Source organism: Lissotriton vulgaris, chromosome 2_2 (genome assembly GCF_964263255.1).
Source record: "Lissotriton vulgaris chromosome 2_2, aLisVul1.2, whole genome shotgun sequence".
Taxonomy (NCBI): domain Eukaryota; kingdom Metazoa; phylum Chordata; class Amphibia; order Caudata; family Salamandridae; genus Lissotriton; species Lissotriton vulgaris.
The window spans coordinates 316,585,020-316,601,193 of NC_141688.1; the positions used below are offsets into that span (position 1 = coordinate 316,585,020).

General features: G+C 47.9%; 1 protein-coding gene across 9 annotated transcripts in view; it reads left to right on the plus strand.

Moving 5' to 3' along the window:
* The window catches only part of ATG13 (autophagy related 13), a 391,361-nt gene that overhangs the window by 30,019 nt on the left and 345,168 nt on the right, over window positions 1–16,174 (plus strand). For all 9 annotated transcript variants that reach the window (XM_086959657.1, XM_086959658.1, XM_086959659.1 and 6 more), the window contains exon 3: window positions 8,707–8,787. In XM_086959657.1, coding sequence (XP_086815783.1) covers window positions 8,707–8,787 — 81 coding nt within the window. The remainder of the gene's footprint in view (window positions 1–8,706; window positions 8,788–16,174) is intronic.

Below are 16,174 nucleotides of genomic sequence, written 5' to 3' on the forward strand. Positions count from 1 at the left end.
TGCTGCAGCATACGGCATGCCCTTTAATGGTGACATTATGGACCTTTGGAGGCCATTGCCAACATCCAGATGTGTGACGACGATGGTTTGAACAGCAGAACTGAAGTTGCTTTTTTGGAAAATGTGACGTTAATTCATTAATTAATTATGGGTTTCTAACGCGCTAGAATCGACTCCCAAAGGAGTATCTCTGTGCAGTAGACTGCTGGGGAACCTGTCCTGGCTTTCCCTGTGAGATGGTCCCTACTGGGTATCTCCAAGGTGAAACCAGGCATCCCCGGCGTATGTGGGGGGCCGTTGTGGAGATGAGGCAAGCTAATGCCCAGAGTTGCTGAGTGTGATCCCTGGTTAGAATAGGCACTGAGGTGAGAATTATCGAGTCCGCTGACCCTGGTCCACGACCCTGCCGCGTCGGGAATTGAACCCTGGTCCCGGGCAGTCCTCTGCTCTTGGGTCTGCCGCCTCTAACCAGTGAGCCACACCACTCCACTTCTTTATAAAAGAGAGCTGGTACCGGCCTCTTTCTGTTTTTTGGCATTTTGTTTGTTGAGGGTGAGGTCGGTGTCCAGGGTGAATCCACGTCACTTGGCATTCAATGAAAGTTGTGTTTCTAACCTGTCAAGGTTCATGTCGTTGATCAAGGTTTGTGCTGCATCTTGTTTATTGATCTTGGCAAATACCAGGAATCGGGTCTTTGTTAGATTAAGCTTTAGGTAGGCTCTGGGATCCAGGTCTAGATGATATGCAGGCAGGGTTTTAGGGATTGGAGGTCTGAAGCAAATTAGACTTTTAAGTAGAGTTTGTATCATTGGCAATTGTTTGAGGCTTGATGCTGTTCTCTCTGAATTGAGACGCAAGGGCCATATGAGCTTTTGGGGCCTGGAAGTGCCCATGTGAACAACCTGATGGTAGTTGGCAAACACGTGAAGGACAGTGCCGGTGAATCCCTTTCCAGACTTAAGGGTGCATATGAGGGTGCGATGGGCAACGGTATTGAAAGCAGGTGAGAGGTCCTGCAATAGTACGAGGCAGGAGTCCTCTTCATCTGTTGTCGAGAGGGCATCGTCTATGATGTGTAAAGCTCCAGTGTGACCTGAAGCCAGACTGGCCGTGCAGTAGATGGTTAGCATTGGGGTTGAATGTAGACTGCTTTTTAGGTCTCGGCTAGAAGCGAGCGAAGCGAGCTCTCGCCAGAGACCTTATTGTTAGCGGCTCAGCTTCCCAGGAGGACAGCACTGGCCGCGCGCGGCGATTAGTTAAGGCCACGCGCACGAGAACGCGCTCGCGGCCAGGTGCTGTCCTCCTCGAAAGCTGCCTCCCTTCCCCGTGCAGGGCGGGCCGCCGCGCTGCCTGCGGCGACCCGGAAGCATTGCCGGCCAAACCGGAAGTAGGTGCTGTCCTGCAGAGCACCGCTTTTCAACTCTCTGCTCCTCATTGCCGGAGACGGCTTTTCAAGCTCCTCGTCGCAAAGTGAGTAGCACGGATTTTCCTCTAACCAACTGACTCCGGTTGGCAGTAGATTAACAACAAGCGTTTGAAAGGTCTCTTAGACACAGCTGACTCGGCTTGTTCAGCTATTCAGCTTACTCTTGCAGCTTTGTCTACCCCGCCATGAAGCTGGCCTGCCTCACCACTGCTCTCGTAGAGCCTCCTGCGCTGTCCGCCGTACATTAGTAACGGCGATGGGCTGTTGTGAAGATGACTCCCAGGACACAAGGGGGTAGCTAGAGGCAGGGGTGCCAACCCATGCCTGTGCAGCCAGTACAGCCCCAACTTGATTCAGCACTTGATGCACGCACTGACTCGGCACCCTGCTACACGCCTCACCTGCAAATGTAGCCCCCTCTGCTCCACAGGGTCAGCTCTTCCCAGCTTTCCGTGGACCCCCGGGCACAGCACAGCACTACACAACACTCGAGCAGCGCTGGACGTCAGAGGCCGGGGGCTGGGAGCTAGGAGCTGCGGGGGTACGAGATAGCAATCTCTGCAATTCAGCGATTCAGCAATTCAATCCTTCTGCGTCTTAAAAAGCAAGTCAAAGTAACGGATTGCAGAGTTGGTGGCACTCGACATTTTACTTGCCCTGCTTTTACTTTAATCTTCATCACTCTGACTGACTTTTTGCGTTAACCCCTGTTGTTACTTTTCTATGCTTTAAACGAGTCGCGTATGCTACATGCCAGGGGTTTGTATCTTTAATCATGAAGTTTGAACTGTCTAATGCATATTTCATTTACCAAAGACCGCCACCGCCATATTTGCAGGGACCAGGCTCGAGAGGTCTGAGATGGTCGCAAATAAAATGTGCATCTCTGAAAGCAGGGACATAGTTCACAGTGTACAGAACGTCTACTTTTTTCACGCCGGTTGAAGTCAATTGCCTAAAATTACACACCAAAAAAGGGAATCTGGAGAACGTATATTTCAAGGAAGAGAAAAACTCGTTTCAACTCGTCTGAGGAAAGCAATTTTAACACAATTTTATGGTCCAGAACAGGTTTCAAATTGGAAACCCAAAGGGATTTTTTATAGAACGGACGAATTTTGTAACCTTGCAAGCACTTCTGAAAAATGTGTACTTCCTATGTTAACATTAAAACAAGCTATAAAAATAGAGCTGTGGTGTCACAATGAATTCCAACATTTTAAGGAAAATCGTCTTTGATTGCATCAATTCACACAACTGCTTCTATGTGAATAAAAATTCCTATGTGCCATGATTCTTGCAAATGATGGGTATTCAGCAAATCAGGACCTTAACTGGGGTCTAAATGTTCCCCATTTAGTCTTTATGTTCATGAAGCGAAAGAATTCTGGAAAGTAACAACTCCATTTTGTTTCTCGTTAAATTTGAATTTAACAGCCTCTAAAGTAGTGCTGAATCTGGTTCTTTTCATTTGCACTATCCGAGGTAAGCTTTGCTTATCTGTAGGAATTGTGTTTTTTATTAGCTTGACAGACTTAGTTTGGCTGCACTTTTGAAGCTACTCCCTCTGGAATCAGGCACGCAGAAAGTTAAATCGCACCATTAGGCAGCTTTAACAACAGCTCCTTTGTTTTCCTCCATGAGTTGCCCTTTACTTTCTTCTGGTGCTGTGTTGTGTACATAGATATTTTTTATATGGTCATTTCTTTAGCCTGTGTCATTTTTAGGTCTCGGCTAGAAGCGAGCGAAGCTCGCTCTCGCCAGAGACCTATAGTTAGCGGCTCAGCTTCCCAGGAGGACAGCACTGGCCGCGCGCGGCGATTTGTTAAGGCCACGCGCACGAGAACGCGCTCGCGGCCAGGTGCTGTCCTCCTCGAAAGCTGCCTCCCTTCCCCGTGCAGGGCGGGCCGCCGCGCTGCCTGCGGCGACCCGGAAGCATTGCCGGCCAATCGGAAGTAGGTGCTGTCCTGCAAAGCACCGCTTTTCAACTCTCTGCTCCTCATTGCCGGAGACGGCTTTTCAAGCTCCTCGTCGCAAAGTGAGTAGCTGTACTACCTTTTCATTCATCTATATGAAATTAGCAACCCCATACGGAGGTGGCACGAAATTGTCACAAGATTTGCATGAAAATGAATGACTGCAAATTGCACGGAACGGAAACACCGTGATTAACTGTCACCGTTATGCTTTACTAAATCACAAACAATAGGGAGCCAAGGTAAAGTGTGCTACCTCTTCGCGAAGCGCTGCAGCGCTTCGTCAGGGGCAGTAAGCTCTGTATATGCACCAACAGCAATACAATATGCGCACAAAATATGAATATTGTTTTTGTATGTTTTATTTTGGCAGTACATTTCGCCGAGTGTTTTATACACAGAACTGGCACTTGTCCATATATCCAAAGGCACGGAAATGTAGGTTAGGTGATATACAAGCAGTACAGTACTCCTAGCACAACGGGTCAGCAGGCTGAGTATGGAAAGAACGGTGGGCAGAGCTGGGGGAGAGAATGGCATTACAGTGCCTCTGACAGGAGCCTACAAAATTCAAAATGGAAATGAAATCAATATTGAATTAGTTTCGAAGAATACGGGACAGGCAGTGGGAGAGAAGGGAGAAGGGTACATTCAATTACTGGAAGCGGAATCCAGCCGCAGCCTACTTCCGGTGCAGAGGTAACCGCGCGGACGCTGAGGCAGCAGAGAAGCCCTCCGTTCCATTAGGGCGCGCACTGTGGAAGATGAGCAAGAGAGGGAGTGTCTGAGGCCAGCTGGGTTTCCACCCGAAGCTTCTCCCCCTCTTCTCGGAAGTGGCCAGACAATTGCAGAAACGTGGGGTTTTCCCATCAGGGTGGTCCCTGGGAGAGGCCAATTCATTGGAAGTAGAAGATATAGCCAAATGTTGAGTCTTTGGCTCTGAAAGGCCAGAAGGACAGGCGTAGCCAATCCTCTTCGTTTAATGTGCTTCGTTTAATGTGTTTCCAGTTACGTTTTACGCTGGGATGCAATAAAGGCCGACATGCTGCCCAGCTGTTTGGAACTTCTCTTAGCATTTAAGGTTAGCTGACCTTTTGAAAAGACAGTAGGGTTGGGCAGAGTCAGTCATACCTTGGGCTAAGCTCTGAAAGTGCAGAATGCTGGGCAGAGTTAGTCATGGTAAACCAGAGATTCTGAAGGGATGTTAGGAATCGAGCAGAATCAGTCAAATAGTATTTCTTACTTAGAATAGCTATTAGGGTTTGGAAAAATTAAAGGGCACGTTAAGTCAAGCTCTGGAAGGCTGGTCGTGTTGGGGAAGAGTCAGTGTTACATTCGACTTAGCATCAGAAAGGCCAGGAGGCCCGGATGAGAGCCTGTCACATGTCAGATCTACCTTATTAAATGTGAGAGCTAATGTAGATCAGTCACACCGCAGGCTCACAAATTAAAGGCCGGTTGGCCGAGGTGAGGTAGCCCCATGACAGCAATTAGAGAACTGCCTCTTTCGATCAATGCCAGTGTTCCACCCGGGACACAGCTTTCCCTGAAGGGTAAACGTGCAAAGAAGTAATGGCGTCAATGGGAATGCATCTTAATTCTGTCAGAGGAAAACCAATATTGTAAATATAGCAATCTAAAGTTTATCAAATAAAGATTGCTGCTTGGCCCTAGGAATCCATGTTAATATTATCATACAGAATGATAGTGTATTTATAAATCACGAAAATGATGGAAGGGTGAGTCAGTCAGGTCAGGATTTAAACTTTTGACCTTGCAGGCTCTGTATGAATCTCTTGGCTCTGTATAAATCTCTTAAGAAGTGACAGTGGCTGTGTGAGCTGCCAGGATGACTAAGGATTCAAGGTTTTTGTATCCAAACACAGACCCAGCTTTGTGGGCCTAGACTGGTCATGCCTCTGGAGGTGAAACACTTTATCCCCATCTGACCTTGTGCCTTGTTTTTAGATAGCTCTTGCTGGCGCAATGCCATTTATTTAACAATTAAGCTATTGGCAATGTAAATGACAATGCCATTTATTTAACAATTAAGCTATTGGCAATGTAAATGACAATGCCATTTATTTATGATTAAAAAAAAAATGTCATGAGCAATGCCAATAGCTCTACCTTTAATAATGCCGAGACCATTGCATTGTAAATGCTTGTTCAGTGATCTTGCTGATGAATGGTCAATGAGTGATGAGCTGGTAGGTAGTGAGGCGATCAGGGTTTAGTGTAGGTGTCTTTCAAAGTGGAAGAATGTGGCTGATCTTGAGAGCTTCTGGTAAGGAGCGTATTTATTTACGATTTCTTGTAGAGCACTTGGCTTCTCAGCGCTAACCGGATTTGTGAGAGTGTAAGTGAGCTGATTATGCGAAAAGGTGGGCTTCAGATGCTCCATAAAGCTTAGCAAATTACCGTTGGTTTTGAGGAAGGGCAAATGAGGGAGCATTGACTGTGGTAAGTAGGGGTAAGAAAGGATCTCGCGAGAGTTTTAATGAAGGATGGTGGTAAGACATATTTATAAGAAGGGGTGTTGGGGGAGTGGCGTTTGTCGGAGAGCCCCTAGAGAGGCTTTGGAGGCTGATCATTATATAACTGGATAAAAGGGCGGGGGAGTAAGAACCGAAACAGACTCCGTGTCATTGATGTGCTGTAAGGTTTTCTGTACTTTTTCACTGAAGAAGAGGTTGATGGTATTGCTCGTTTTTGTGGAGTGAGGAGTAGCTGGGTATCCGTGATCTCCCTGCTCCTCTTTTTGCCGCTCCAGCCCTGGATCTTCAAAGAAATCACGTCCTTTTGCCCGCCCCCTGCTGATCCCCTCCTCTGCAGATGGAGAACAAGCACTCAATGTAACACGCGAGGCGCTTTGTTTGAAGTGCTGTGCATGCTGAGTTTCTAGTTGGTGCATCTCCCACCCCTTGCACCTACGTAGTTGCCAGTGTCCCAACAAGGTGTATCCACCCTGCACTCCTGCCTCCACAAAAATATTTGAACACCTGTTCTTGCCACCAGCAGCCAAAAGGAGACAAGGGACAGGATGAGGAAATGTGGTCGGCTGCAGAACAGGCACACTTGGTGAGCTTGCACATGAAGAATTGTCAGAAAGGATTATCTGCTGTATCCCCTTCTCTTAGAAACATTTCATGGGCAATGTAGGCCAGGATGAGAAATTACACAACCTCCTCCTCTTATTGGAGTCAGTCTGCTAAACGAGCTGACCTCATTTCCAGGCCAGGCTGTCACTTGTGCCCTGCTGCGGGTGCCCTGCTGCGGATGTCATTCTACCCTGTGCATGTTGAGATGGTAGGTTCTGTTAGTGATGCTTTCTTGTACAGCGACTACTACTAGACACATTTGTTTAGCTCTGCTGACATCTTCAGATTCAAAAGAATGAATTGCATCCACGTCAGCAATAAGAAGTACCAGTAGATGTTTCTTATGGACACTCAGACACTTTGAAGTACGTTAACAGATGTGGCGGGTATTTAATGGAATACGATTTTGCTCAGCTCTGATAACTGGTTAATGGCCACAAGGAAACCTCTCTCTAGTTGTAATCTTTCCGAGATGTTATTGATAGAGGATGGAGGTCAAGGAACCGCAGAATGCTAAAAATTGGTGAAATGTTGTTTTGGACTTCTCTTTTATTCCATACATTGAAACCCCACCATTAGCTATTTGGACATTGTACTTTTTTCCTGTGTGCAATATACACCGTATTCTTCGTTTGTGTACATCCTTCTACAGGAATTGTTTATTTTACATGTATGGAGTATGACAAATGTAATATGTAAGCATATTATACTTCTGTGCAGGCACGTCTGCACTGTCTGCCATGCATCATTAAGCCGTGACACACACTGTTGACAGGCCAGGGCATGTGTTGCACATTGCTGCTAACACTGAGGTAAAGTGAGCTAAAGAACGATGATGGATTGAACCCAGATCTGTGACTGGGGGTGAGTGTCTGAAAAGTTTCGGCGCTCCGTCCATCATCTCCTTGTGTTTGCTTTGTTCGCCTAAGTTGGCAGGGTATGCCCAGACATGGGTTCCTTGCTCACTTTGCCACTAGATTCAAGCTAGCCTGGCTTATGAGGGCTGTTAGCCCGCAACCGTTCCCAGGATGCTGGTTTCTGGTTCAGGGAAGACCTGGCTCGGCAGTTCCGGCTGGACTGTCCCCATGAGGCACAGTGTCCAGACTGATTTGCATATGGCTGTGTCTGAACTAGGGTGGAAAGTGAGCTAAAGAATGATGATGGATTCAACCCAGATCTGTGACTGGGGGTGAGTGTCTGAAAAGTTTCGGCGCTCCGTCCATCATCTACCTGTGTTTGCTTTGTTCGCCCTAAGTTGGCAGGGTTTGCCCAGACATGGGTTCCTTGCTCACTTTGCCACTAGATTCAAGCTATCCTGGCTTATGAGGGCTGTTAGCCCGCAACCGGTCCCAGGATGCTGGTTTCTGGTTCAGGGAAGACCTGGCTCGGCAGTTCCGGCTGGACTGTCCCCTTGAGGCACAGTGTCCAGACTGATTTGCATATGGCTGTGTCTGAACTAGGGTGGAAAGTGAGCTAAAGAATGATGATGGATTGAACCCAGATCTGTGACTGGGACGCACAAAGCGCCAGCGCTATCATCAGAGGGCATTCCCGCATTTGCATGGGGGCGTATCCCATGCAAGTGAGGGAATACCCTTGCCTCTGTGCCTGGACAGTGCCTTTAATAACAGCACTCTAGAGTGGGGAAAAGGCGTCCCATGGACCCCCCCACCCCCCCAGAAGGTCCCTTGCAGGCTGGTGCAGTCATTCACTGCATTCGCCTGCAAACAATATCTCTAATCCCCCCTAAAAGTGCAGACGTGTTGCCGCCTACACTGTAAAACATGGAGCGGGTTCAAACCAGCTGCTCTGTTTTTCACATGAATGTACTGCCCCCAAAGTAGCGGGAGTTCGCAGCTGTCCTGGGGGCAGGCTATTCATTCTAATATGGCTAATTTTTTTCCTTGATTGTGCCAGGGGCACATTTTAAAAGGTGCGCCCAACACAAACCAGGAAAATGCTCCGTATGTATGATACAGCTCCCGGGAACTAAATGTGAAAGTCAAGGTTCTGATGTCAGTTGGTGTGGTGTGCACATCATTGATGGCACTCTTCAGAGACACCACACCTACACCTTTGCCTGCACCCATTTCATTTTTAGAGTGTCCTTCAAAAGGGCTTAGGAAGAATACTGAGTGTGTGATTGCAAAGAAACCATGTCCTGAAATCTATATTTCTTAATTCTCATTTTCTCCTTCCACAGACTGTTCAGGTGATTGTCCAGTCACGACTTGGTGAGAAAATTTGCACCCGCTCCTCCTCTTCGCCAACTGGTTCTGATTGGGTAATGTCATATTCAATGCACCAATAATATAATGGGCAATGTCTCTATGTAGTTCTGGGCAAAATTGTAATCATGACAGTCAATTGATCAATCAATCAGTTAATTTGTAGAGCACTTATTGTCACCCGTGGGGATATCCAGGCACTGACAGGGTCTAGTTGATTAGCAGAATAGCCAGGTCTTCAGGGACTTTCGAAACTTGGAAAGAGATGGGGAGGTCCAGATTTGAAAGGGTAGCTTGTTCCATGTCTTTGCTGCTAGGTAGGAGAAGGAGCGACCCCTGCATCTGCTACATCGAATGCAGGGGTGAGGGTTAGAGAAAGTGGCGTGGAGAGGAGATGTCTTGTGGGCTGATGGAAGTTCTGTTGTTGCTTCAAGTAGGCAGGTATGCAGTTGTGTAGTGCCTTCTATGCATGGGTCAGGAGCTTGAACTGGCATCTTTTCTGTGCAGGGAGCCAGTAAAGTTCTCAAAGGTAGGAAGTGACCTAGGTTAATCCAGGGAGATCCAGGACAAGTCTGGCTGGGGCGTTCTGTACAGTCTGTAGTTTTTTGAGGCGGTGATCTGTGAGTCCAGTGTAGTCAAATACAAGGGTGGACTCAGCCTTTGAGTGTCTCAGAATCCCGTTGGTACCTTCACCTCCCTCAGACTCAGGCTGAGGGGGGGGGGGGCAGCGGCAAAGGCACTTGAAAGTGTTGGTTAGCGGTGGTCGTAGGCTCATTCTTGGTTCTGCAGAAAAGGGGCAAACAGGTCAGCTGGGCCACACTCAATGTGGGTCTCACTGTCGCTGAAGTCCCTCGACGTACAGGTTGGTTTTCCTTGGTGTTGGTGTCCGGTCTGTACACAACATGTCTTGGTTGTTTCAAGTGGTCCAGTACCCCAGGTATTGGTACTGTGCAGCTCCGGTCGGTCCTGGCGTCACTACACTTGGACGGAGGACGTATCTGACCTGTGGAAGCACTGTAACCTCTTACTGGGCAGCTGCAGCGTTGTTATATGGCTGTTAGGGTCATTGTTGACATTGCTAGGTTAGCATGAGCTTTGCTGCCATAACATTGCTTTTGCGCACGTTACTACATGCTCTTTATTTGCAAGACTCCGTTTATGCCTTTCACATGAGAACTGTATGCTTTTCATTATCTCTGCAAAGTTCCTGGAGTTTAGTCTGAACACGATGTACAGGGTGGATAAACAATGCCCCTTGTTATTTTGTTCTGGTCAGTCCCTAGCACCTGTTAAGCGGCAGAACGATGAACATAGCCTTGCTTCTTTGGTGCCTATGGCTGCAGGGGAGTAGCTTTGCTACTCCAAGGGAGTTCTCTGGCAATTTGTGAAGAACTGGCAGCCCTACGGTTTTTTTGGAGGCTGCACAGCGGCAGGACGAGTCGTTTTTTCTACGAGGGTGAGTGCAGCAGGCAGGCGGGCAGGATCTGTGCCAAGTCAGTTGTTGCTCCTCTGGTCAGCAATCTTCATTCTTCTTTTTATTCATCAAATCTGAAGTCCAGGCATCGGGGGTGCTACCTAAATATTGTATTTAGGGGTGTTACAGGGAGTGTCCTTAAAATAGCCAATGGGCTACCTACCTTTAGGGAGACTATACAGTATATATAACCACTGCCTAAGGGAAGTGGGCATAACCCTGACCCAGGGGACCTATTTCCAGCAAAAAAACAAGATGGTGTAATTTTACTAGTTGTGCTTACTTCAAGTAGTCCTAGCCTGAGGGTTAAAACACCTCCTGGCAAATTTTCTCACCTGATGCCAAATGGGCCCTGTGCAGGAGGTAGCATTCCCCTGTCTGCGGGAAGCCAGGGTTGCATATGAAAGGTCTAAAGGCCTTTGAAGCATCCTGCCTTGATTTGCTGATTACCAGTCATCCTGTTTGGAGGAGAGGATTACACCTCCTATGAAGCACACTCATTGTTTCCGGCCTCAGAGAGCGGGGCTCTCACCTCTAGGGGGGCAGAAACACATCTGTGGTGGCAGGCTGGACAGGGCCAGTCCGTCAATACACTAGAGATCAGTAGGTTTTCAGGAGGTATCTCTAAAGTACCCTCTCGGTGCCTGAATTAGTGTGGGTTTATTAATACGAGGTGTTTGATACCAAAACACCATAAGTTACAGAAAAGCCATTATGTAGCTGGGAAACTAGTTTTGACCAGTGCCCAGTACATACCTCAAGATTGCTTCCCTATTTACTTGAACTGTCAGTTATTGGCCAGCACAGGGGCATATATGCTCATGCAGATATGTCTTCAAATGTAATCTAATTTACCCTGCCTTAAATCTTTAAGGACTTCTGTAGGGGTGACTTAAAATAGTACATGACGCGTTGGGGGACTTGGCACACAGGGTTTGTACCATGTTGGGTTTTTATGTTTTATAGCACCTTGTCACACAGGCTGCAGTGACAGTCTGCATGAGCTTGGTGCTCGGTCTCTTAGAGTGACACAAGATATGCTGAAGCTCTTAGGACCCGCTTTAGTACCTATGCCCTTAGTACCAACGGTCCCACATAGTAGGGGCTTACAGAGGTGCTAAAGGTCTTAAGTTACTTTGTTTTGTGGAAATAACACTGGCACCGGGGACCTGGTTAGCAGGAACCCGGCGCACTCCAGTCAAAGTTGCATCAAATACTAGGCATAAAGTTGGGGGATTACTGTAACAAAAACCCAGTTTCTTACTATGTTGAAGATTTCTTTGCTTTTTATGGACTTGATTTGAAAGGTGAAGCTAAGACCTTTTTCGTTGATTCTTTCTGTAGGAAGGAGGAATCTGACTATGTGGTTACCCCAACTTTTTTCCATGTGTTTTGCTGATTTTCGACTTAGTCTGGACCCTGAATAGCAGGGTCCCAGGCCAACTATCTGCTTTCTCTATAAAATGGACTCCATGTACTTTAGGTATATACGAGATTGGTTACTGGGTCACCCTTGTGAGCCCCTGTATAGTGTACCATAGGTACCCAGGGCATAGGTGCACCCTAGGCCTACCAGGGGATGCAGCATGTTTTGTGCCATCCTTGGTTTGCCTTCCAAACTGACACCACAGGTCTGTTCACACAGCCTGGGTAATAGGGTGTAATCACCCCTCACTTAGATATAGTATACCTATATCTACCTTTACATATAAGCCACTCCTATGGTAGGCCTCGACAATCCTGGAGGCAGAGTGCTTGGTTTTATGTGAGAGGGTGCCCTAGCATGAGCTGAGCCCCTCTGCAGCTTTCAGAACCATCTCCTCATAGCTGTTCTATGATATAGCCACACCATATACTCTTAAGTGCATTATAATCCTGGCGGTTAATGCTAACTTTGGTTTGGCTTTATCAAAACATGTTGTGTAAGGTGTCAAACACATTGGAACACTACCCCCCCCCCCTCTCCAATTCTGGCGGCGGGGGTAGCATTCCACCCTTCTAGAGGGAAAAGACATGTAAGTTACTGCTTTACCCGGTTAAAGTTAAACAGAGCCTCAGTATCACAAAATAGATGCTGCTGCCACAGACACGAGTCTGACCTCCTGCTGCTGGACGAAACTCCGGCAAGGGAGGCCTGGACAATAGGTTTACTGTCCAGGGAGGTGCTGGCACCTCCCCAGACAGGGGTTTGTGTATTGGGGCAGGAAGGGCTGCATTCAGTGAATGCATCTAGACACTGCCTGGGGCACACAAGGTGCTCCATGCATAACCTGGTTCAAACCAGTACTGGGACATTCCAGCCCCAGCTCTGGCGAGAAACTGGACAAAGGGAAAGGGGTGTAACCACCCCCTTCTGAGGTCTACCCATAGGAGGGACCTAGTCAGGTAATCCAGCCACCCTTTCTTATTATAAGTATAGGAGCTGTGTCCCCAGGACTTTGGATTATCCTGGACGAATCTTTGTAAGACATATCTCGGAACTTCGACATTCCATTCTGACTGGAAGACGAAAGACATCTCCCTTGTGGTCAACGACGGACCACCCTGTGCAAACAGGCACCGACAGCAACTCCGCCGGTCTGCAGTTTCAAGGCTCCTGTCGGAACCCGAAGACTCTGCGACTCAAGAGCTGGACTTCCAGACTTCTCTGACCCGACCCACATCCACAGCTAAACTGAGACACGTGGTCGACACGAGAGACGTGGGATCGGACATATTGGACATCCTGCATTTTGCTACCTGCACTCCTTTTCTGAAGCCTCAGTAAGTTGTGCATTGGGGTACGAGAAGCCCCAGCCCCGAGCACCATTTGCACCGAAGCTCAGGCCCCCACACTCCGCGAGTGTCCAGTGGGCCCCGCCTTTACATTTGTGCTCGACGCGTCTTCCCGGTTCTTTGCCCGTTGGCTAGTGAGCCCCCTGAAGACGCCATCTTAAATTTAACTTGCTATCCTGGTTGCTCCAGACTTGCTCCAGCTTCCCTGAAAAGGAGAAGCGCCACAGACCTTGCTGGTCTGCAACAGAGCCAATCTCAACATCCTGCGTGGGTTGCGGTTGCTAAGGCTTGTTGGGTCCAATCTGGATACCGCCGCCGCCATCATCTAGATCCATCGTGGGACAGCTCGAATCTAGCTCCTGGTCATCGTCGATGCCGCCTGGACCTCGCGGCTGAAGAGACAAGTTCACCTTCTTCACCTTAAAGCACTCGACATCGCCTGGTTCCTTCCTGGTCACTGGTGAGTGACCCAGACTCTATCCCCTCTGCTTTCAGGTTCTTTACCTCTCCGATCCACCCTGACACTTTTCCTCTGGTCGCCTGCAGCACTTCTTTGCAGCTCTCCATAGAAAACGATGACGAAACCCGACACGAAAAGACACTTATGCACCCGGCTTCCCTGGGTGAGGTAACACGAGTACTCCGGTGCGCCTGTGGGTCTTGACTCTCGAAGTTTCTTAGTTTAAAAGGGTTCCATCCTAGTCCTTCCGGAAGTGTCCTTAGATTGTAACTTTGTAACTTTTATAAACTCCATAGAAAGTCAATGGGAACCCGCGCCTGTGTTTAGACACTGCACGCGGCTCCTGTGGGTCTCCTACTTCCTAACCTATGGTTGTTTAGTGTAGCCCCAGCAATTCTACAGGCCCTAGGGCTGCTTTCTAACTCTCACGTGGTACTTATACCACTTTCTTAGTATATGGTTTGTAAGGCCCCTAGGGCATAACGTATACTGTGCAACTTATTGTATATTAACTGTGTGACTTGTATTGTATCTTTACCTCTGACCTCATAAAGAGTGCAAAGGGGTTGTGTTTAGATTAAATACATATATATTTGATATATACCTTGTGAGGTGTCCTTTCATTTGGTATTCAAGGGATTATATATGGTGAAACAACTTGCTTAACTCGCCAACTGAAGTCTTAGCCTGAAGACTGCTGGTTCATGCTACCACTAGGATAGCTTTCTATAAGGTTGACTTTACAACCAACATCAATAAGGGTCGATTAGACTGGTGCAAGATGCCCACTAGAAATAGTGGACATCATATGCCAGGCTAACTTCTCACACTTTCAACTGTCTGTGGTAAATGTTCAGGATTGTCTTGAAGGTGGTCTTGTTGCTTGTGTCCTTGCTGGTGCACCATCTTCTTTCCAGTTGTTTCCAGTGTCGTTTTGCAGTTCTGATGTCTTCCGTATACCAGCTAGCCTGCTTGGTGGACCTTCTGTGGGTGTTTTTGCTGATGGTAGCGATGTTTCTGACATTCTGGTTTAGTTTGTTGGAGGAAGTGGGGTGTGTCGTGTTGAGGGCATTGATCTATGTGTCCTTTGAGACTTTGCTCCAGTTGCAGTGGGGGGCACTGGGCAGATTGGGGGCATAGAACTGTGTGCTGTTGATGTTGAAGTGGACAATGGAGTAGTCGGGCCAGCTGAGTTCTGTGGTCTGGCTGGACCTGATGCCGTCACTGAAGTTGAAGCTGGGGTCTATCTTGCGATGTGCGTGGTGTCATAGACAAGTTGGGTGAGTGCATGTTGTTGAGGTAGTGTTGATGTCATTCTGGTAATTGAGATGGAATTTGAGGTAGCAGAAGAAAATATAGTTATAGTCTATAGAAAGGGGGAGGAGGAGGGAGGTGCTTAAGTCGGAGATGAAGTTGCTGAAGGCTGGACGTGGTCCTGGAGGACAGTAGGCAAGGGTTCCCCTTGCTGTCCGTTAGGAGTCGGACGTTGAGGTGGTGCATGGCTTGGGTGATGTCATTTGTGGTGGTTCAGTGGATGGATTCCTTGTGTATGATGAAGAACCCTCTGCCAGACTTGTTGATGTGGTCGCAGTGGGTGATCTTTAAAAAAAATTAAAGTTTAAAGTTATCTTTATTGGGATTTGAACAAAATACAGCATTTAATGGAGAGGAAGTTAACAGTTGTACATCTTATGCAAATTCCTGCGTCATACTACAGATTAAATGTGGCCCTTTTACAGCCCAATCTTTTACAGCCAACAAACCATAGTCACCTTAAACCAGTCCACCCGATCTATCAGGCTTATCCCCACTAGTCTACTGCATTACCCCCTATACTACAGCCAAACCCCCCAATCCTTCTCCCATTTCTGCTTTATAGATGACCTGTTTCACCCCCTGGCACCAATCCAAGTCCACTTCCCATGCAGCTATCTCCGGGGGAGCCGCTGCACCCTACTCTCTCTCTATATTGCATTTGTCAACCCCGGCTGCCAACCGGAGCCAAATCTCTGAATATCTAGGCCACCTCGCGTCCCCAACGATGCCCAAAAGGAACTGTAGGAGGCTGGCTTAGTATATGGTGCACACTTACTTAAGTGAAGCCCCCTGCACTAATCCAGACAACCCTTAAGGGGATTTTAGATGTCTTAGACAACCATATATAGCTCTCTGAGTGGTACCTGTGGAGAGCAGTCTTCAGGTTTAACCCAGAAGTAGTGTAAAGCAGCTTGTTTTACCAGTGCTTAATCATATAGTGTAGGTGAAGTGATAAAGAACCACACAGTGATTAAACACTTTCTAACACATTGCAATATCTCCTCCCCGGAAATATTATTACAATACTTCAGTATTATTTCACGTAAGTGGCATAAATACGCAGTGATCTCCAGGAGGAGACCAAGCCATATACTAATAAAGTGGATTGCGAACAACAACCTAAGGCGAGACTGGACCCAGAAGACTTAGACACCCAGCTGATCCTCTCCCTGACCAACGACCCCGCCGCCGCCAGAGCCAACCTGCACGAAGGGATGAAAGAGGTAGCCGAGTGGATGACGACCAGCCGCCTGAAATTGAACTCAGACAAGACGGAGGTCCTCATCCTGGGCTCCTCCCCCTCCGCCTGGGACGACTCCTGGTGGCCTCCAGCCCTGGGCACCGCACCCAAACCGACAGACCACGCACGAAACCTGGGCTTCATCCTGGACTCCTCCCTCTCCATGACCAGGCAAGT